Consider the following 22,286-nt stretch of genomic DNA (forward strand, 5'->3'; position numbering starts at 1 on the left):
TACAGTCAGATTACATTATCTTTCATGTTTCCAACATCAGCAGACTATGCATCAGTGGTTGGAGCATAAACATGGATGTTTATATTTTCTATCAATATGGTTTTCTTCATAAAAATACAGGCATGGTTTACCATAGCCTTTTTCCACACACTATGAATTGAAAGTGATCGTATGTTTTGCATCTTCCTATATCACTGCAGCACAATAGCAATAGCATTTAGGCTTATGTACCACTTCACAGTGCTTTACAGCCCTTTCTAAGTAATTTAGAGAGTCCACATATTGCCCACAACAATCTGGGTCCTCATTTTACTGATTTTGGAAGGATAGAAGGCTGTCAGTCTATTTTTTTAAATAGTTTTTATTGAATGTTTTAATCTTTAAAAACAGAAAGCAAAACACAAGAAGAAAAATACAAAACAAAATACAAAACACACATAACAATATAAAGTGATTATACAGCTTTCTGTATCGGTTTTCATGTTTAGCCTTTATAGTTCTCCATTCTGCATTGTAGGAAGGCTGTCAATCTTGAGTCAGTCAGGATTGAACTATTTAATATATATTTGATGGGATGATGATCACATCTGACCCTCCTAGAAATTTCTTGATACACACTTCAACATGCTTCACTCATCCCCCCCCCCCCCCAGAAATACCTCTTACATACACCCCAGCCACAACTAAACAGCAGAACAGGATATGGGGAGAGGGTGGCAATATATGCATACACTAAATAAAAAATGTCAGGGCAGGTAGGGAATAATATGAGTATTGTTTTGCTTAGAATTAATTACTTCCACAAGGAATGTGGAAGTAATTCTACGTCCTCTAGGAATAAACAGGGTGAACATTTAAAGAACATTTAACCTGCTGGATTAGTCCAAAAATCAATTTAATCCTGTATTATTTTACTGTAGCAAGTTAAATTATCTATAGGGAAAACCTCTATAAGTCTTGTTTGTTAGAGTAAATACAGAGCTCTGAACTTTGCATTCTTACGAATCAGAGTTGTACATTGTTTCTCTCAAGTTGCCTTTGTTGGTTTTTAATACCATTTTTGACATACATTGAGTGGTTTGAAAAACTACATAAACTGATGCAGCTGATTTCACAGAACAGAGCAGAATTAAGGCGAGCAGTACCCGACATAGAGATGGAGTTCTATGTTCATCTGTCCAAAGCAAAATAAGATTTTAGAACTAGTTGCATCTTCGGATACGGGAACTGTCCCAGTTATTTATGTAGCTAAAGAAGATGCACAATGAAATTATGCAAATCTTTTGTTATAAGCTGGGACGTCAATGGCTCCTAACATAGGCAGAGGTGATTAAAAGCATCCTATGGCTCTGTTGGCAAGACAGGTTGAGTAAAGGCACATCAAATATAAAAAGGACCCTTTCTGGACAGAATCGGGTTTGGGGGAAAAAAAAACCTTCAGGAGCGGGCTGCTGTCGCGCGAGAGCGAGGGAGCCTGCCCGCATCCGTGCACGAGGCAGCGACAGCCGCTCTCCTTCCATCACGCATGCGCGTCACCATGGGCAAAAGGAGGACAAGCGCGTTCTCTGTTCTCCGACACGCCCCTTCCTCTCAAACTCCAGTCACACACCCCTTCGGGACCTTGGCGCTCGGCCACGCCTCCTCCCGCCTGTGACCCGAGCAGAGGCGGCTCCTCCTCCGTCAACACCACACCCCGTTCCAATGCCACGCCCCTCGGCGTCCCCACCCATCCCGACTGACCTGGGCAGCAAACGGCGGTTGGAGAAAGCCCAGGAGGGTAGCGTGAGGGGAGAGGAGGGGAAGGGAACGGGGGGGGGGGGGAGAGAAAGGCGTCGAGCAGAGCGCGCGTGCGACGGCGTCTGCGAGCGGAGCCAGGAGTGACCGACCGACCGCCTGCCTGCCAGCCTTTGAGGGGGAGGGGTAGCCTGCGAACAGCATGGCGGCTGGGCGCGAGCCCCCGCCGCCGCCTCCTCCTCCTCGTCATCATCATCTTCCTCGGTTCCCTGCCAGCCCCTTGGCCACCGCCGCTCGAGCGTCGAGGCCCACCGACCTCCTTCTCCCTCTGCCCCGCTGACTGACCGAAGAGGGAAAAGAAAAGAGGCACAGGGGAAGGAAGGAAGGAAGGAAAGAAGCCTCGCCCTACCCGGCCCATCCCGGCCATGGAGCTCGCCAAGCCGGTTTTCCCCGCGCTGCCGCAGCCCAAAGAGGACTCCGAGGTGAGCGAGAGCCGTTCGCCCAGAAGGCGGCACCTTGGAGCGCAGCCTTCGTCGCCCGTTGGGGTGAAACCTCTCGAATCCCCTTCCCCGGCTGAAAACTGGGGAAGGCGCCTTCGCTCGCGTGCTCTTCCGCGCCCGCCCGCAGCTCTATTTCAAAGCCCCAACGCGCACAGGTGTTCCACTTGCTAGGCAGGTGGCGGGAAGCAGAATCTCCTTGTATTTGCTCGGCTGCGTTAAATAAACATTCCCTCGCGGGTCACAGGGTTTGTTTGGAGAGCCCGTCCTCCTGCCTTTTAAATATCCTGTTGCCTGTAAGAGGAGGAGTGACAGGAAGGGAGCCTCGGTCAAGAGGACGCGTCTGTTATTCCTGCATGGTTTGATTCCCCCCCCCCCTTCAGCGACAGACTAGACTAAAGAGGTGGAGTGTCTTAGTTTAGCCTTTCGGTGTAGATGAGGAGAATCAGATTGCTGCCATGTAGTATCTTCCCGGAACCCGCACACCCATTTAATGACATGCAGGCACACAGCACTACCACCATCTAGAGTTGTTCTATGAGAAAACCCCTATTATTAGGGAATTTGCTTAAAGCAGTTTGGAGGGGGTTGTCATTATGCAGGTATCCCCCCCCATTCCTTTTAACATCTTACATAAAATGATCCAGTTGTGCCCCCCAAATCTTATTTTAATTAATCAGTTGAAAATTGACACTACAGTTCCCTAGGAAACATGCCAAAATTGCATGTGAAGTGTGTCTGCTACCAGTCACTCAAAGGTTGCCCATCCTTTTGACATGCTTAAGTATCTTATATTGTTCCTGCTCGCATTTCTATGCTTCCCTTTATCTCTATATTGAATGCTATCACAGCAGGGGGTAGCATAGCATTCTGACTAATCTTGAAGAAGCTGTGAACTTTCTAATCACTTTAAATATTAACTACTTAACTTTCATACTCAAGGAACTGGAATAGCATATAAGCTGTTTTGGTCTTGCAGATAAGATTGGTATGCCTATTCATTTCCTTCCAAATTGTTTTGAAATGCATAATTTTGTAACAGTTGTACAAAAATTTTTAAAACAATAGTACCAAAAAATAAAAAAAAACATTATAGTGGCATAGATGATTACACAAACTTTCTTTAATTACCAGAACTGTGGGGACTAAATCTTTATAAATTTACATTTTAAAAAATATAGGATAGAATATTGCAATCCGCTGATCAAAATTATAGTGTAAAAAACCTGCATTGGTCCACAGGAAGGGGGGGAAATCCAAATGTATATTGTTAATTCCTTTATTGGGACCAGCCAGAATTGTTTTCCATGCCATTTAATGGTGAAGAACTCAGAGCTTGCATGCTCTTTTCTGCTATTTTGATTGGCCCTAATTATGATATTGTCCAACTGTGGATTTTGGGTAAATATTATAATAGCCAAGAGGCATAATTTTCAGTTAAGTCAAATTTAACAAGCAAGCAGTTGAACTCAGTACAATTGGTAGAAATAGGTCTGACTGACTGCTTTATCTCTCTACCTTTTGATGGAGACTGCTAAAAAATTATGATGAATATGGTTCGGCAAGATTTGGACCTAAATGGCAGTTGGTTAGAAGATAGAATGTGCATGGGAATTTTACTTTTTTTTAATGTAACTCCAGATAAATTCACTCCAAATATTGGACTAGATATTTATGAACCAAGTCAGCAAGGGAAGTCAGTAGAGGGTACTAACTTACCATTATTCTAATATTGGCAGTTCATGCAATATATCTAATGAAAATCCATAATTAGCATTTTCTGCATATTAGATGAAAGTCTAATGTATATTTGCAATTGGAAATAGGATTTTTCAACACACACACCAGTGAAGCCTATATGAGATTAAACCTATATTTAATCTTACTATTTTAGTGAGTAATAACTTTTGAGAAGAGACAACACAGATTGGATTTTCCATTGTGGACTTTGTCCATTATTTAGAGCAAAGTCCATTATTGCCTGAAATTAAGGCATTGCCTTAGATCTAATGTAGTTCCTCTTAAAATGCTAGCCTTTAAATTGAGGCTTAACATTTTAGCCAATTTCAGATGGTTATTGTGTTCTCACAAGAACACCATATTTGTTATTAAAAGCAGATTTCTGTTTCTAATTTTTAATCAGTGATACTATAAAATTAATTTCTACTCTAGCTTCTTTCAACGCTACGCTACAGCTGAATTCCATATATTCAAAATACTCTGGATGAAGTTTATTATTTCTGTTTCAAGCTCAAAATCCTGTATTTGCAGTATGGTCAGCATTGGAACACTATGAGTAAGGTCAGAATTGTGGCAAACTGAAAATGGCCTTTTAAGTTTAGAGTTTAAACCATTTCAAATTTGAAACATTTTGCATTAGGGTTTTCAAATAGATGTTAGTTTCTATGGAATTGTGGAGATCTGTTTTCGAGGCAACTAGTATCCATTAAGACTTGGGCAGCTTAGAGTATGCATCTCAAACCAATTCTCAGGATAATATTTTATGATAAATTAGTTTTTTTGCAAGAATCAAGTCATATTGAGGATCCAAATTAAGGCTTTAGTCTATTACTTTCTGATTAATGTGATTCTCTTTGTGGTAGTCTATAGGAGAATATTATCTATTTCTTTGTCTGAATTTCTCACTCTAGGAGGAAGGACATATGTCATTTTGCTCATAATTCATATTCCAGCCAGGTCTTGCAAAGTAATGGTTATAGTGAATATGGTAGTCTGCTTTTTCTGCTGCTGCTTTTTAATAACTGTATTTCATCAGCTTGGCTGTATCTTTAAATGCCTTCTACTTGTGTCTCAAATAAACGCTCCGCAAGACTATGCTCTACATTTTCATCTCTGTTGTTATTACTAAAACATATAATTTGCTGTTCGCTATCTTATATTAAGCATTTCAAAATATTTATATTGCAATACTGCTCTCTGCTCTAATGACAGAGAAACTTAAGATTTATTTACTTATTAAATTTCTATGCAGTTTTGTTCACTAAAAGTAATATCAGATGAACTATTATAGAGTAGTGTGCGCTTTTTATTAGCACAAATATTCCAGCTAATCTGGTTTTTTATTGTATATTGGCCAGACATTTGCAGTTTGGGGGGAATCAGTGCTCTTTTTCAATTGCTACCTGTGTTGTAGTATTTAATTTAATGTAATGCTTAAATGCTGTTCTGGTGTAGAATCTCTATATTGGTCTTCACTGAGCATGTATATGGGCAGCAAATTGATGTACAAATTGAACCAATTCAAAATAAGGGAAAAGTTCCTATATGTCACAACATTTTGTTTGTTTTCTTTTAACATTCTTTATTTGCTAATTTAAGAAATGGATTATTTAAGCTAGGGAGGCATAACTGGATTTAAACATTGCTCTAAAATATGTGTGGCTTATTTGTAGCTTATTGTGTTACATGTTGATGTTGAGACTTATAAAGTAAGGTTTATTTAATTTGTTAATATGATTTTAGTCAGTTATGATAAAGTGATGCATAATAATGATGGTTTAGCACAAAATGTGCACTAGGCCTGTTACTAGTAATATTTCACTCAAGGCCTTGACTTGTAGAGAAAGTGATTAGGTAGATAGTGGGAGATGTGACTTATTATATTTAGAAAATTAAATTTCTGGAAATCTTTCAATTAACAACACATAGTCTTAACATTCTTAATATTGCATTTCCTCTTTAAAACATTTTCCAGGGTTATTTACATGTTTCTTTTCTTCCCATAACTGTTCTGAACCACTAATATTTCAACAGGGTTGAGGGTTTTTTTTTCTTTTTTTTTTGCAAATTGGTAATAGTATATAATGTTGAAGTTTAGCTGGGATTCAGTGTCCAGATTGTATTTTGCTTCATGTACAAATGAGGATTTTTTATGCCATTACAGTCCTCATAAATATATAAAATATTTTCCAGGATAACTGTAGTAATGAAAAATTATAAGATCAAACCTAAACTTTGCTAGCTTATTTAACCTGTCATTTTCATCTTGCATTTTTTTCCAGAACCTCACTATTTTGACTGGTCTAATATTCAAATGAGAAAATGTGTTTTATTTCTTCCACTTAGGATTGGACATATCCAATGAGAAGAGAGATGCAGGTATGAAAGTTTTATTTACCAGGTATTTGGGCTGCTGCAGGGCTTTAGCAACTTCTTGAACATGTATGCTGACATCTAACATTAGGCAATGAAGAAATTGATTTGGAAAATTCATTTCATGTTTGTTACATATTGCAAACCATAAATAAAGGGGTGGGGGAAATTCCAGCAACACTAAGGAAGGATGGTTCCTATAAAATGTCTGGGAAATTGTCCTAAAAATAGCTTTTTATTATCTACTTATTACTGTAGATTTGTAACCAAGAAGTTCAGGGTGGCAAAGGATTACAATATATTATTATTCTTTTGAAATATACCTAATTGAAAGAGCTACAGACTCTAGACCCTAATCTGGCCTTTTCTTCTGAGCTCTACAAATAATTGCTAATCTAGGCTATTCCAATAATCATTACTTCTGCCAGTCCTGAACATTATATATTCTGTACACATTTCTGTCACTGTTCTCTGAATTCAGAGGACTGGAATATAGCTAGGTACTCAAGCTTTGTTATTAAGAATGAATTGTCTCAAAATAGTTACAACTACTTGCAAAAATTTCTCAAAACAGAACAGAAGGGAAGTTATCATAATTTTAAAAAAAATCTTGTTCAAGAATTCTAATCAAATCAACAGGTGAGGTTTTAGTTAAAATCTTAAGTCTATTTTTTGAACTCATACTTTTTTAAATGCCATTTCACAAAAGGCAAGTTGAATAAGATACTTAACTGCTAACAGAAACTAAATGAAAAGCAGAGATAAAGGCTGAAGTCTAATAGATATACACATTCCCCATTTCCCATCATAGTCAAAATATCCATTTGTAATGTGTACCAGAGAGATATGCACATACACAAACAAGCACAAAAGTTGTATCATATTAAAAAAAAAGAGAATCACTATATTCTGCTTATGCACATTTTTTTAAAAAAATGGGCAAGTGTATTTACCTTAGGCATTTAATCTTCATTTCATTCCTAGCCTCTCAGAAAATCTGTAGTCCTTTGTGGATGCTATGTGCCCACTCTCTAAATTGGTAGTGTAGACTTCAGTCACCAGAATTTTCAAGCCAGCATAGCTATCTGGGAAATACAGAGAGTTGAAGTCCATACATCTTCAAACTGCCAAGGTTGAGAAATGCTGCACTAAATATAAATGTTCTTTTTTCTGGTTAGTTGGGCACAATTCTGGATAAAGCTCAGGGTTCTCTATTAACTTTTTTGAAATGAAATACATTTTTCTAGACTACACTCCATTCTTAGCATGAAAGTTTCACTGTTAATATTTTGTAGCTTGAAAATAGCTAAAGGGCCTAGTGGGCACTTAAGGAGACATAAGCATTAAATTAAAGAACAGAGAATATGCGTTGTCTAGGTTGTTTTGCCTTTAACTGTTGCATGGCAGACAGAAACTCATTTTCCTACTTAAAGATGCCATGAAGAAATGTTTGGCCTATTGAATTTTCCTTGTCGACAGGAGCATCACCAGAAAAAGTATTTTGAGAAATGGTTCTACACAACAGTGTAATAGAAGTGTATTCATCTTTGTTATAAATTACCAAGTTCAGAGGAAAATAAGGTGTTATTGACATGAACAGGAAAAATAAAAGTGAAAATTGGAATGGGTTAAACATGTAATGAAAATTGAGACTGAAAAATATATATAGGGACAGTCTGGATGTGTATATTTTTCTCCCTTCAAATTTTTTAAGGTTTTGAATTTCTTCTATGAATTAGAGGATTGCTCCAGAATGAGTTTGAGGAGGAACAGAAGCACAACATATTCTAGCACAAAAGCAAACAGTTCTTGGCATTTTAGAAGTCAGGGTTGCAATCATACTTATTCATGTTCCTTTCTTTTTCCAAGAAAAATGTACTAACTAACTTCCCAGAAAAAAGAGCAAATTCATAAAATTTATAAAACAATTATTGTACTCTGCCTGAATTCATTAAGCTTGACCAAACATGAGGTTGTCATTTGAATTCTGGCGTGGTCTTTGGGCACGAAGATCAAGGAGTTTCTCTTGTAATATAACATGTAGTTAGGCTGTGACGTATTTTCTTTTAGCTCTGTGCTGATTTACAAGAAAATAAACCTGGCCTTTATAAATCACCTATTGGCTTGTGTTTTTCTCAAGACTAATCTTGATATTGCAATAATATAATTCTTATTACACATTAATGTTGTACCTTGTAAATTTTGTATTTGTGTTTGTTTTACTCCACCAATCCACTTACCCACTGTTCGTTCTTTATCTCTTTTTTTAGGAAATTTTACCTGGCTTATTCTTAGGCCCATATTCTTCAGCTATGAAAAGCAAGGTAGATTGCCTATAACCTTTTTACGCTGAGTAGTTTACATGTAAATTATCTAGATGCTTTCCCCCACTTCATTGTGGATTTCTGTCATGCATTGAAAATCTCTCTTTTTAAGAAAACGTTTTTGATTTTGTATAAATATACAATGCACCTTAATTATTAGAAAATATATATACCATGCTGTTCTTTGTACCCTTTAAATATTGTTGTAGCATTTTGATTTTTTGCTGAGTATCTCTGATTTCTGCCTGGGGAAAGGGTATAGGAAACAGTTCAACAAAAATAAAAAATAGTTGCAGGATTGATTGACTTTAGAGATATTTATACTTCCTGCAGATGCACTGTTTAATTCAGATATGTTTGGGGGTGGGGGAGATGAAAGAGACGTATTCTATATTGGTATTTTAGTGTAATATTTTTATTATGTATTTATTAAATTTGTTTATTGGCCATCTCATATATAACTATTAATTACTTAATTAACTATTAGCTACTAAAATGCAGTTCTATTGTTTTAAATTTTCTTTCTGGCTTGGTATCAGCCATACATGGAATTTTTCACTTGTTCATAATTTTGTTTTGTAGCTACCTACACTTCAAAAACATGGGATCACTCATGTAATATGCATAAGACAAAACATTGAAGCAAACTTTATTAAACCAAACTTCCAGCAGTTATTTAGGTAAGAAAATCTTAAATAAATTCTGCTTTGAAAACAGTTCTATTTCTATTGAAACGTTATACAATGTGTACTTTTTAGGATAGTATATGCTATATCATTTCTACACTCTTATAAGTGTATTTATACTTCACAGTAACTGATACATCTTTTTCCAATACAGTAACATGTGTTAATACATAAAAGTATTGGAAAGAGATGTGTAAGATTATCTGTTTTCTTCCTTACCTAAGATGAGAATGATGCAGAGAAAAAATTAGGTAAAATCTTGAAATGTTATATATGTTGTAGTAATGTACTTCATGTTCTATCAAATATGTCAAAAATTTGATTTTTTTTTTACAGTAAACATTTTTAGTTCTCATAATTCCAAATAGTTATCCAGGTGACTTTTTAGTCTTTATTCCAAATGTTCAAATGTTTCATATGAAGTGAGTAGGTCAGTCCTATTTGTAGTATTATTTTAGGGCAGTAGCCCCCAACCTTTGGACACCAGGGACTGATTCTGTGGAGAAAAGGTTTTCTGCAAAGCAGAAGACATGGTTTCACGTGCTGCCTGCATCCCATGTATGGGGCTTCGCTTGTTTACATGGCCTGGTTTCTGGCATGCCGCAGCCTAGTCCATGGGCCATGGGTTAGGGAGCCCTGCTCTAGGGCTTTAGATGCAGTCATTGGAACGAATTTTGATGTAGCTTTATAAGGGAACATGAGGCATCTATTCTTTCTTTAGAACTTGATACACAGAATTTTGCTAACTTCCTAAATCAGTTGGGTTTCAGTTACTGTTCAATTGCTTAATTCAAATATTAGCTACAGTGGTTTAATAAGAAATCTCATTCAGTAACATATAAATACTTGGTTCCACCACAAAATCGCGGAGGACAAAATCGCGCTCGACGAAAGCGCGCATTTGACGTCATCACAGCGCGACGAAAACATTGCGCTGTGATCGAAAAATGTAAAAATAAAGCTAAAACCTTACCCTAACCCCCCCAAACCTAACCCTAAAACTAACCCTTAACCTAACCCTAAATCTAACCCTAAACCTAACCGTTAACGTAACGCTAAACCTAACGCTAACCCTTAACCTACCGCTAAACCTAACGCTAACGCTCTAAACCTAACCCTAAGCCTTAACCTAACCCTAACCCTAAACCTAACCCTTACCTTTATGTGAATCGGCTTGCTTTAATTTTAATTTTATTTCAATTTTTAATTTTTTTCGTCGTGCTGTGATGATGTCACATGCGCGCTTTCGTCGAGCACGATTTTGTCCTCCGCGCTTTTGACGGGTCACGAAATACTTTTCATTACAGATGATAGAATTAATGGTAATTCTTTTACTTCATAAAGAACATAACGTAATGCCTTCTGCATTTTTTGCAAACGTGAAGCTGGAAACGCCAACATTGCTAAATGTTTTTTTTTTTGCTAGAGCAGGGGTGTCAAACTCGATTTCATTGAGGGCCACATCAGGGTTGTGTTTGACCTTGGGGGAGGGGGGCTGGGGTGTGTGTGGCCAGCTTGACATCACGCGTTTGGTGGTCTGAGCACTCTGCCAATGAAAATGGGCTCGCAAGCTCCATTTTCGGCTGCAACAGCCTTCTCCAACCCTCTGCCAGTGAAAATGGAGCTTGGGGTGGGGGCTCCCGAGCTACCTTTTTACTGCCATAAGCACTGCAGGCCAGTCCTTCGCTGTTTCCAGGTCAGCTCCTCTGGCTAGATCTAAGCACTCTGCAGGCCAGATATGACCCCCAGGCCTTCAGTTTGATACCCCTGTATTAGAGGTTTGAACAACTTAAGCCACTAGTTTGTAAACCATTAGCTGTACCAAATGTGCTATACTACGAGTCAAACATAAATACCTGATTTATAACAATGCAGGCTACAGATAGTCCTCGACATATGTCAGTTTCTTTAGTGACCAAAGTTACCACAACACTGGAAAAAGTAACCGTTTTTCACATGACTACTACAGCATCTTCATGGTGACATAATCAAATTTCAGATGCTTGGCAACTGACTAATATTTACAACAGGGTCATGTGATCACTTCGTAATCTTCTGACAAGCAAAGTAAATGGGGGAAGCCAGATTCATTTAACAACTGTGTTACTAATTTAACAACTGCACTGATCCACTTAACAACTGTGGCAAGATAGGTTGTAAAATGGCAAAAATCACTTAACCACTGTCTCTCTTGGCAACAGAAAATTTTGGCTCAATTGTGGTCATAGGTTGAAGACTTCCTATATTTATCTTTCTACTTCCATGTTATCTATTGGCTGACATTAATTCCTCAAGATTTCAGCCAAAATTCTACCAAAGACTATTTGGAGGTGGTAGGAATAGAACTTGAGAGCTGTTTTGAAGTAATGTAGAATCGAAAAATATTAATCCTCATTGCACTATGATTTCTGAAATTCTCATTTAATTTAATTTTGCTCTATAGAAGTCTATGTCTAGAATATTTAGACTATTTAGCAGAGGAGGGATCATCAGAATATGCAGTGGCAGTGTAAAAAGTTTAATCTCTGAGAGATTAAAATGGGAGTAGGGAGTAAACCTACTCCCACTTTCTCAATGAGCTCCTTGATTTAATGTTTTATGGCTGTTTAACACTCTAGAAAATGAATGGTCCTGACTATTTTACTTAACACACTTATTTTAATTGTAGGTATTTGGTCTTGGATATTGCTGATAATCCCATTGAAAATATTATAAGGTTTTTCCCAATGGTAAGTGTCCATCATCATGAGTTAAATTATTTCATAAGCATACATTTTAGATCTGAAGGGGTAATGCTAAAGGAGTGAACAAGTATCTGTAATAGAAATTATTCAGGTAAATAAACTATCTTTGATTAGAGTTGCAATGACTAACCATATTACATGAAACACCGTAATGTATTGATAAGCATGGCATATTATGACTTTCTTGGTAAACATGAACTTTATTTTCCATTCTGCAATTTACATTACAGAACAAATGGAGAAAATGTTGCCTTTTCAATATCATTCCTTCATATAGAACCTTTTCAGATCAATAAATGAAACATCAAATATAGCTAGCTATACGTGATGTTTTATCCAAATGTGAACATTTTGTTCTGTGGTTTCAATTCTTATTAATTTTTTGTTGGTTTATTTTGATGAATAGCAAAAAGATTAAAGTAAAATTATTCACACTTACATTGTGAAAATATAGTGGAATTTGATTTTTTTTCAATCACATGCATTCTGTAATCAATATCATTCTCAGCGGTTATTTTACTGTGAAGCATGTGATTTAGAAATGTCCAGATTTTGAGTTCCCTGATACAATTGATGTTTATTATGCACTTATTTTTATATTGATTCTCCCCAGTAGATTATATTGTTCTGGAGCAAGCAAATCAGATTTTTTTTAAATGGAGTAGGGGATTTTAATATGCATTAAGCATACTAAAAAATTAATCCACCTATTTTCCCTTAAGTTCTGAAAATTGGTAGGGAATCATAGCAATGTTATTGAGCAGTTTTCCTCTGAATTTTGTTCCTGGCATGATCCAGTAGTAGAGGAAAATGCAGAGCCCATAGAAATTGCAGAATGCTGTCCTGTATTGTAACACCATATAATAATAAAAGCAAACAATTAGCAGTACTCTTAACAAACAGCAATAAAAATGCTTTAAAAAGCAGACAAAATTAAATACGTTGGTCAACTTTAAGTCCAATTATAGCAATGCTATTTTTCCATTCTTTGTGGTCTATAATGTACTTGCATGCATAACTGAGTTAATGATAAAATTGGTACATATAACAAAAATTATCACAATCATAAATCTAAATTCAATTTGGAGGAGCTTGGAAGTGCCCACAGATTTTATTGGATTCTATGCTGATATCTGTAAGATGCATCTCCTTTTCACTCTCTGTAGTATTGCATTTAAAATAAAAAAACAGGTGTTTGCATAATCCAGTAATTTTATCAGTATGATGCAATGCAAGCTGCTCCTTTTATACATGCTGCATGCATTGTCACAGTGAAGTTGTGTTCATTTTATTTCCCTCCTCAAGCCCCTATAATTAAATGTGCTGGTTTTTTTTCAATTTAAGCACATCTATGTAAAGTATGTTGTTGATCTCATCTTGTTATTGCATTTCCAACAATTTTTAGAGAATGGAGGTAATTTGAGTTCCCTACAGACTTTATTGCATTCTGTAGTAATATTTGTGTGATTTTTTAAAAAAAAAACTGAGTTTTTATAACTTAATCTATGTACTGTAGGTGAGTTGGATTATTATTGAAAGTAATCATTTTAATGCATTTTGATAAGGCATTTATTTTGTGTATTATACCGTCAAGAATCAGCTTAAATAAAATACAAAGAAGATAGGCAATTGCTAACATTACATTATTTTTGTAAATAATTATGTTTTGTGAATATTAAGTTTTTGTGCAGAAGTTACTTCAATGTGATATAATAAAACTGAGTGATTCTATCAGTGTAAGCATGTTTAATAAAATGGAAAAGGAATGGTATGTTTTTTTCCTTTAGACTAAGGAGTTTATTGATGGGAGTTTACAAAATGGAGGTATGTATCTTAAATTGTTTGCCTGAAAATTGGACAGATTGTTGCTTCTTTTCATATTAAATATATAGAGATACAAGGTATATGAGAGAATACTTTGTCATAGAATGGCCAGTATTATTTAAAGGCTTATGTTATGTTTTTCTCTTTTTACAACTTTGATCACTTTGATACCTAGAATAGTTTAAACTTTAGAGAACAAATTGTTTCTTGCCAGTATATAAGGGTGCATTAACTTTTACTGTCATGATGCCTTAAAGCAAAGATGGGCAGTGCATGAACTGTACAGGGCCTTCCCCACCCATATATGCACCCTGCTCATTTGTACCCCCATGGTATTGTTGAATTTTAATGACACAATGGATGCTTTGTGGTAATGTAGCCTGTTCCCCCCTCCCCTTGCCCTTTAGGTTTGTGCATGGATGTTTTCTTGGGTTGCAGATGTCTCCAATTTCTATTTCGACATTAGGTTAGATGGCACAATATTACAGTCTTTCAAAGAAGGCATGTTTCTGTAAGGATAGGAATATGACCTAGTGTTCTTATTTCCATTTTTAACCTGCCCTTCCCACAGTAAAATTGACAGCCGTGCCCTTTTCACTAGTGTCACTGAATGCTCTCCTCCAGTTCTCTAGAAAGGCTGAGTTGTTTTTCCCAGTGATTTAATATTTGCCAATATTTGCCTTAGAGGCTAATTTGAACAGATGACTACATGACACAATCCTGTAGCCTTCAGTTACCAATCAAAGAGAATAAAGTTTCTTAGCCTATGCATTTAGTCGATCTTGATTTGTGATTTAGATCAGTGTTTTTCAAGCTGTGTCCATGGAATCCTATAAGAATGTGATAGGGTTCCATGGGAGACTAAGGGTGGAGCCATTGGAATGCAGCTGGGATAGCAATTTTTCCAAAGCATAGTGAAATGAACCAATCTTGCTTTCCCATGAAAAAAATTATGGCTGCAATTTTGCAGATCAAGAGCTTCTGTTTTTTTTTTTTCATGAACAGATTCTGTCTCTGAAAAGGTTTATAAATCCTTGATTTAATTTCTATAGTGTTTTGTTTCTCAGCTGATCTACAAGATAGCTCATACTATTATGTGTATGTATGTTCACACAATCAGAATGTAGATCAGCAGTTGGAAGGGACCTTGGAGGTCTTCTAGTCCAAACTCCAGCTCAAGCAGGAGGCTATATACCATTTTAGACAAGTGGCTGTCCAGTTTCTTGTTAAAAACCTCCAGCATTAGCTTTCTGTATACAAGCAGAGGCTGTGTTTATGCTTCCCTTCTAATTGCAGCTCCAGGGCAAGTGGCAGCTGGAAGCAAGTGTTCATTTTGTCAAAATGGGTTTAATAAACACCTTGCTACTATTTCACAAATAGATGGGCCAAGCATATTTCCCACTTGCCATGCTAATATTACTGAGGTATGGGGGGGGTTGCAATTTCCAAGAATTCTTTGATATTATGTTTAACCTTAATAAACACTCTTGTTAATGTTGCAGATAAGTGGTACTGTGTACTGTAATGTAAATAATATAATACAAGAGGAGGAAATGCTATATAGCCAGTGTAAAGTAACTTTCTTCATTCTCAGGAAAAGTTCTTGTGCATGGGAACGCGGGGATTTCTAGAAGGTAACAAAAATTCACATTTAAAAGAAACATTGATAAGGCATGTCCAACATATCTTACCTTGTTTATTTGTCTGTTTTCAGTGCTGCCTTAGTTATTGCATATATTATGGAAACATTTGGTGTGAAGTACAGGTAAGAACATTTACTAAATAGCCTGTTGAATTTCAGGATAGGGGATTTGTAAAATACTTAAGATGTTTTTAACTATCTTCAAAGCAAATTCTTGGATTCTTCACAGAAATTAATCCCCTTGTTTAAATTTAACTTTTGTGAACTTTGTTTAAACCATGTTTGTTTAATACGTTATACCACCACTATTGCTTTTAAATGTCCCATATCTGATATAGCATAAAACAAAATGCTATTTATTTATATCTGGCATGGGACATTTGAAATCAGCAGTAAATTTGCCCAAGATATGTCATTATATTATATATTAGGAATATATAATATATATATAATATATATGTTAGGAATTTCGTATGCAATTTCAATATAAAGAATAGTTTGAGAAGTTAAGTATGAAAGTCTGATACATGTTGAACATATTCCTTTTTGCAAATGTAGGCTTGGCTAACACTAGCACAGAGATTCTAATATATTGTAAGATCCAAAAGTGGAGATCATAATAAACAGCAAATAAACAACAAATAAAAATAAAAGAAACTATTAAGTAAATTAGAAACCAAATGAAATGGACATGAATGGGTAATTTCTTTTTTCTAGGGATGCATTTACATATGTGCAAGAAAGAAGGTTTTGTATTAATCCCAATGCTGGATTTGTTCATCAACTTCAGGTAAAAATATTTGTTCCGGTTGATAATGTAGATTTTATTGCTAATTCTGTAGGTAGTAATATCTTAATTGTCTGAAATGTATTTATGTCCAGATTTGAAAGAAAAGTATTCATCTTTTTTGGATGTTGGTTATATTTTCCAGTGTAGTGGGTTATTTTTATTTAAATATATTAATTTGGACATTGAAATTCTGGTTTTTTGAATGTGAAATTTAAATGTTTGAAAATTTGAGTGGATAAGCAAAATATGTAAACTGTATATTACTTAAATATGAAAAGGAGTTTTATGATCATTAATAGAATTTCTAAAATATATGGCAGAGATAGTTAAAATTCTGGAGTAACCATCAATGAACTGTCATCTTCAATGGCTGCAGGTTTTCTTTAAACCACAGCTTTCATTCTTTTACATGCCATGTTCTAATACTGATTCAGATAGCATTTTGGTGATTGCTTGAGCTGTGTGCTATCTATGTATGTGCAATCAGCTTCTACTTGCCTACTTGTTCTCCTTTCATTGAAATATTCGGTAAAGAGATACAGAGAGTCAAGTCTTCCTCCAGAGAAGAAGCTACAGTGATTTCCCACCCCACCCCCCAAGTCTAGATTTAATTTAATCCAGTGGAAATAAATTGCTTATCTCCCTTCTCTCATCCAAATCTATTTCTCAGTTTCCTGAAATATTTCATTTTCCCTGAATTATAATATTTATATGCTCTTGTTGGTTTTTCCAGTGGTTGCTTTTTGTCTTAAGGTCTTGACACAGATTCCTGCAAGTGTTGTATAATTCTTCAAGTCTTCTTGTTTTAGGAATATGAAGCCATCTATCTAGCAAAGTTAACTATCCAGATGATGTCACCTAGGCAGCTGGAGCGATCACTCTCAGTTACTACAGGTGAGGTCTTAATACAGGGGTATAGTTATAGCTTTTTTCATGTATGCTGTATGTTCTTAGGATATTCACTGTTAATTTATGAGGGAATTACCTTCTAGAAACATAAAGGTGATGTGACAATGATTAAACAAAGAAAAGGCTTGTCTTTGAGTTTATACCATAGTGATAAGAGCACTGAAGCAAGCTTGCTTTTCTACTGTTGCTGCATCTGCAGATAGCCATCTAACAACATTGTTCAAAGTAATTAGTCATATTGGGAAAACAAGTAGAAGTAGACTAAGTCATCTACTGCTGTTATCTCTCCCATCTGTGAATTAGATTCCTATCCTACCTAGTTGCTGGAAGCAGCCAAGTTGCTGTTTTTGAGGGAAGAGGGTGGTGCCTCCTTCCTTGATCAAGACAGCAGTGTGTTCCCTCCTCAATAAAACAATTCTTAATCTAGCTAACTCAACTGTAACTGTCAACTTATCTCACATATTGCATTGTAAGCCACCAAGAGTCACTTTAAATATTGAGATGAGCAGCATATAATAAAATAAAATAAAATAAAACATTCCCTTTCTAGGGAGAGTGGTTGGATTACAGTCACTATTAGATGAATTAGTTTATCTGGACCTTTCTTACCCTGATTTTGGAACTGAGTCTGTAGAGATTCTCAGTCATCCAGGTCAGGGTTGTCCCAAAGGTGCTTTTTTTCAGGAGGCAATTGGACTTTGTTTTTTCTTTGAAGACATCTTTCTTCTCAGCCCCAGAAGCTTCTTCAGCTCTGAAGGACAGGATAGTGGGGAATGGAAGGATTTATACTCCTTGCAGACAGCTTATCATTTGCATCTTTTTAGCTGGTCATTGAAGCACTTGGAGGTTTTTCTGTGCTGTTTGGCACTGAGTGTGGGAATGAAACTATATTCGCTCTTGTTGGTGATCTTTGGCAGGATTGGGATGACTATGACTCCTCTGATTATGCTGGACTTTTCAGTGTCCTTTAATACCAATTTCCCATGGTATTTTGGGTTGGGAGTGGGAGAATGCTGTCTTTCTGAGTGGTCATTTCCAATAAGTGATGATGAATGGGGAGAAACTAAGCCCTTTGTAGATTCATTGAGACCCTGAAGGGCTCTGTTGTGGCTGTTTAACATTTACACAAGCCAACTAGGAAAGGTCATATGCTGGCATAAGGTGAACTATCTTAGGTATGCTGATGATCCTTCATTATATAGAGAGTCAATTTGGTGTAGTGGTTAAGATGTTTGCCTAGAAACCAGGAAATACTGAGGTCTAGTCCATTTATGCATGAAAGCTAGTTGGGTGATTTTCAGTCAGTTACTGTGTCTCATCCCAATCCATTTCACAGGGTTGTGAAAAGGAGGAGGAAGGAGTATTATGTTTGCTGCCTTGAGTTATTTATAAAGTAATAAAGGTGGGGTAAAAAAAGTCTGCTAAATGAAAATGAAATAAATGAAGCTTATCTTCAGTCTTATCTTCAGGGCCAGATGGTGATCAAATGCCTAGAGACTGCTATATGTCGGATGAGAAGAAAAAAGCTTAGACTGAATTCTATTAAAACACATGGCAGCAGACTTTGAAGTAAATTCAGTCAACAGATCAACTCTAAATAGGTTTGCATTTTCCCAAAGAAAGCTGGCTTGCAAGTTGGAGGTCTTTGCATGAAGCTAGTTGCTTCAAAAGAAAAATGGAAGCCACAGCCAAGTTGGGCATATTATCTGCCAGTTTTAGTGTTCCTTCCTGGATCAGGAAGCACTTGCCCCCACATTATTGCATTGCAATAATGGATTACTGCAATGCATTTTACACAGGGGCTGCCCTTGAAGACCACCCAAAAGCTTTAATGCAACAAGCACAACCTGGGTAGTTATGGACACCTGGAGATTCACCTCTGTAACACTACTATAGGTAGTACTTGCTTACCAATTCTAATTCAGCATGCAAAGTTTAAAGGTGCTGAACAAGTAGTACATAAGGCGAGTCTGCATTATATGATTCTGACTCTTGACAACAGCTCACATTTACAGTGATATGATTGTGATTTGTGGCCTTCTCCACTGGCTTATCACAAGCCACGTAAATGGAGAAGCTGGCATGGAAGGTTGCAAGTCACTCTCAAAAGTCACTTCTGCTTTTTCTCCCAAGGAGTTCCTGGGCAGCAGTGTGAGTGTAGGTCTCTGACACGCAGATGACTGCCTATCTGGCTGTACTCATGCCAGTGTCTACCCTCTGGCCTTCCTGCGTTCATGCCATCCATCCTCCGGCCTTCCTGCACTCAAGGCATGCCATCCATTCTTGGCTTTTCTGTACTTGCACTGCACTGTCCACCCCAGCCTTCCTGTGCTCGCATCACAGCCTTCCCCACTCTCACGCCAGCCTGTTTGCAAGCCGCCTAAGGAAAGGTTTGTTATGACTGGGACTTGCAGTTTCCAGCTGGCTTCTCCATTAACTTTGCTTGTTGGGAGGCCAGCCAGAAGTTGCAAGTCCTGGTCACATGAAGCCCTTACTTAAAGATATGTGGTAGTCATTTAACAATGGCAACATTGACTACTGAGACTGCCACTGCTAAGGAATGTGGTCACATATTACACTTTACAATTGCATTGCATAGTGATGGAAATTCTGCTCCCAATTGCCCATATTAAGTGAGGAAAAGTGTACTGTGGAAGCCACAATGGCTGCCAGTTAGCTTCTGGATGCAGTTCAAGTTGCTGGTTGTCAATTTTATAAATCTTCATGGCTTGGATATCACTACGGTTTAGGTTTAGGTTTATTGGGATTTATATGCCGCCCTTTTCCCTGAGGGGACTCAGGGCGGCTTACAACCACAGGGGGGGGGGGTGCAAGGTCAAAAACAAAACAATATGTGAACAAAGAAAATATAGTAAAACACAACTTTCATTCGACAATCAAACACTCGGGCGGGTGAATTGGAAGCCTATCCCCAGGCCTGCTGGGAGAGCCAGATCTTGAGGGCTGCGCGGAAGGTCTGGATAGTGGTGAGGGTACGGATCTCCATGGGGAGCTCGTTCCACAGGGTCGGAGCAGCAACAGAAAAGGCTCTCCTCCGTGTGGTCGCCAGTCGGCATTGACTGGCAGATGGGATTCGGAGGAGGCCCAGTCTGTGCGATCTAATTGGTCGATTTAGGGAAGTAATCGGCAGAAGGCGGTCTCTCAAGTACTCAGATCCACTACCATGGAGTGCTTTAAAGGTGGTCATCAGTACCCTGAAGCGCACCCGGAGACCAACAGGTAGCCAGTGCAGCTCGCGGAGGACAGGTGTAACGTGGGCGAACCGCGGTGCGCCCACTATCACTCGCGCGGCTGCATTCTGGACTAGCTGCAGTCGCCGGATGCACTTCAAGGGCAACCCCATGTAGAGCCCATTGCAGTATTCCAGTCTAGAGATCACAAGGGCTCGAGTGACTGTTGTGAGAGCCCCCCGGTCTAGGTAGGGCCGCAACTGGCGGACCAGGCGAACCTGGGCAAATGCCCCCCTGGTCACAGCTGACAGCTGGTGATCAAAAGTCAGCTGTGGGTCCAGGAGGACTCCTAAGTTGCGGACCCTATCTGAGGGGTATAAAATTTGACCCCCCAGCCTAAGCGTTGGTATATTAGCCAAATTATTGGGGGGGAAGCACAACAGCCACTCGGTCTTGTCCGGGTTGAGTTTGTACTACGACTATGTTCTTGAGATTGACTCCGCCTTTCCCATAATATTAATATTGTGAACCATTCAGTGTCTTCAGAAATGGAGCAGCAGGTGAATTCTAGTTATAACTGCTGCCAAAGACATATATAAGTGGTTATGCTATGAATTAAGGTGCTATGAATTAAGGTAAAGAGAGACTTTCTGATTGAGGTTCTGAGAAGTCTGGGGGAGAGAAATGACTTTCAAGGAGATGTGTGTTAGATGTAAAACGAGTTTTGCACAGTAAGTAGAATATCTGCTTTTAAACTATTTCAACTACTATGTATGCTCAACATGGATATTTTTATATAAAATTGTTTCACATCTTAACAATAAATTCTGAAGGAATTTTTAATGTGCCAAATAAAATAAAATACTTAAAATGTCTGATTCTTATCAAACTATTTTTTTCCCTAGAAAACACTTTCTTACTGCCTAATCTCTTGAATTTTACTGCCTGCTTCATAGGAACTCTGAAACGAACACATGAAGAGGAGGAAGAAAGCAGCGTACAAGCAGCAGCTCAGAATGGTTGACAGCTGAAAATACCTGGACTTGTTGGGAGTTTTATAGCAGCTTCTAATCTTGGCAAGATGAACAACCAGATATGAATTTATAAACGGAAGATGATTCTAACTTCCTTATGCAAACCTGTTCCTTCAGTAGCATACAAGGCAACATTTTTAAGGTATTAGATTCCTTGACTGACTAGAAGGCACTGATTGTTTTATTGTTTTTTTTTACACTTTATAGTTTTACCCTTACCCCAAAGTTTTGGACTTGCAAAGAGGTATTATTGCAATAATGCACTTTTCATACTTGAAATTTATTTGTATTGATAAAATTATTACTTAAGCAAACCATGTGTTGGGAGATTATTATTTATGTAATTTATAAGAAGAGTGAAAAGAAAAAAAATACTTAAATTAACCACGGGTTGTATTTTCCATTTTCCAAATTTAGGCTTCAGGCAGAAGAAAATAGATTAAACTGGTGTGAGTATCTTGAAATAAAAACACAGTAGGGATCATCACTGATATATTAAAATAGAAAATGAATATTTTCTTTCACTTCGCTTCAAGACAAAAGTAGGAATCACTTATCAAAGTCTTCAAGAACTGATTGTATGTATGCCCTTTCCTTCAGTGCTATTGTAACTTCAAACGGTCATTGAAAGAAAGGTTGTAACTTGTGAACTACCTGTATTATAAAAACAAGGACAATGACGACATTTATATCATTTCAACAAATTACCATTGGCAGTTTCAATTTTCATCTTCATAAGAATACTTTGGGAGACTTTCATATATATTTTAGTACATGTAACAATCTAAAGGCCAATTT

General features: G+C 37.3%; 1 protein-coding gene across 3 annotated transcripts; it reads left to right on the plus strand.

Annotated features, from left to right (window-relative positions):
* Positions 1–483: 483 nt before the first annotated feature.
* Positions 484–21,802, plus strand: STYX (serine/threonine/tyrosine interacting protein). Of its 3 annotated transcripts, none has more exons than XM_032236577.1 (11): positions 484–2,216; positions 6,254–6,350; positions 8,615–8,668; positions 9,251–9,348; positions 12,023–12,083; positions 13,886–13,922; positions 15,517–15,556; positions 15,637–15,687; positions 16,282–16,354; positions 17,164–17,248; positions 21,360–21,802. In XM_032236577.1, the coding sequence occupies exons 2-11, from the start codon at positions 6,333–6,335 to the stop codon at positions 21,476–21,478; spliced, it is 636 nt and encodes a 211-aa protein (XP_032092468.1). In that variant the 5' UTR covers positions 484–2,216; positions 6,254–6,332; the 3' UTR covers positions 21,479–21,802. The 3 variants fall into 3 exon arrangements, with proteins under 3 accessions (XP_032092468.1, XP_032092460.1, XP_032092462.1); XM_032236569.1 differs by having other exon boundaries at positions 485–2,216; positions 6,318–6,350; XM_032236571.1 differs by having other exon boundaries at positions 494–2,216; positions 6,318–6,350; positions 21,411–21,802.
* Positions 21,803–22,286: the final 484 nt, after the last annotated feature.

The sequence above is a fragment of the Thamnophis elegans genome, chromosome 1 (genome assembly GCF_009769535.1).
Source record: "Thamnophis elegans isolate rThaEle1 chromosome 1, rThaEle1.pri, whole genome shotgun sequence".
NCBI lineage: Eukaryota > Metazoa > Chordata > Lepidosauria > Squamata > Colubridae > Thamnophis > Thamnophis elegans.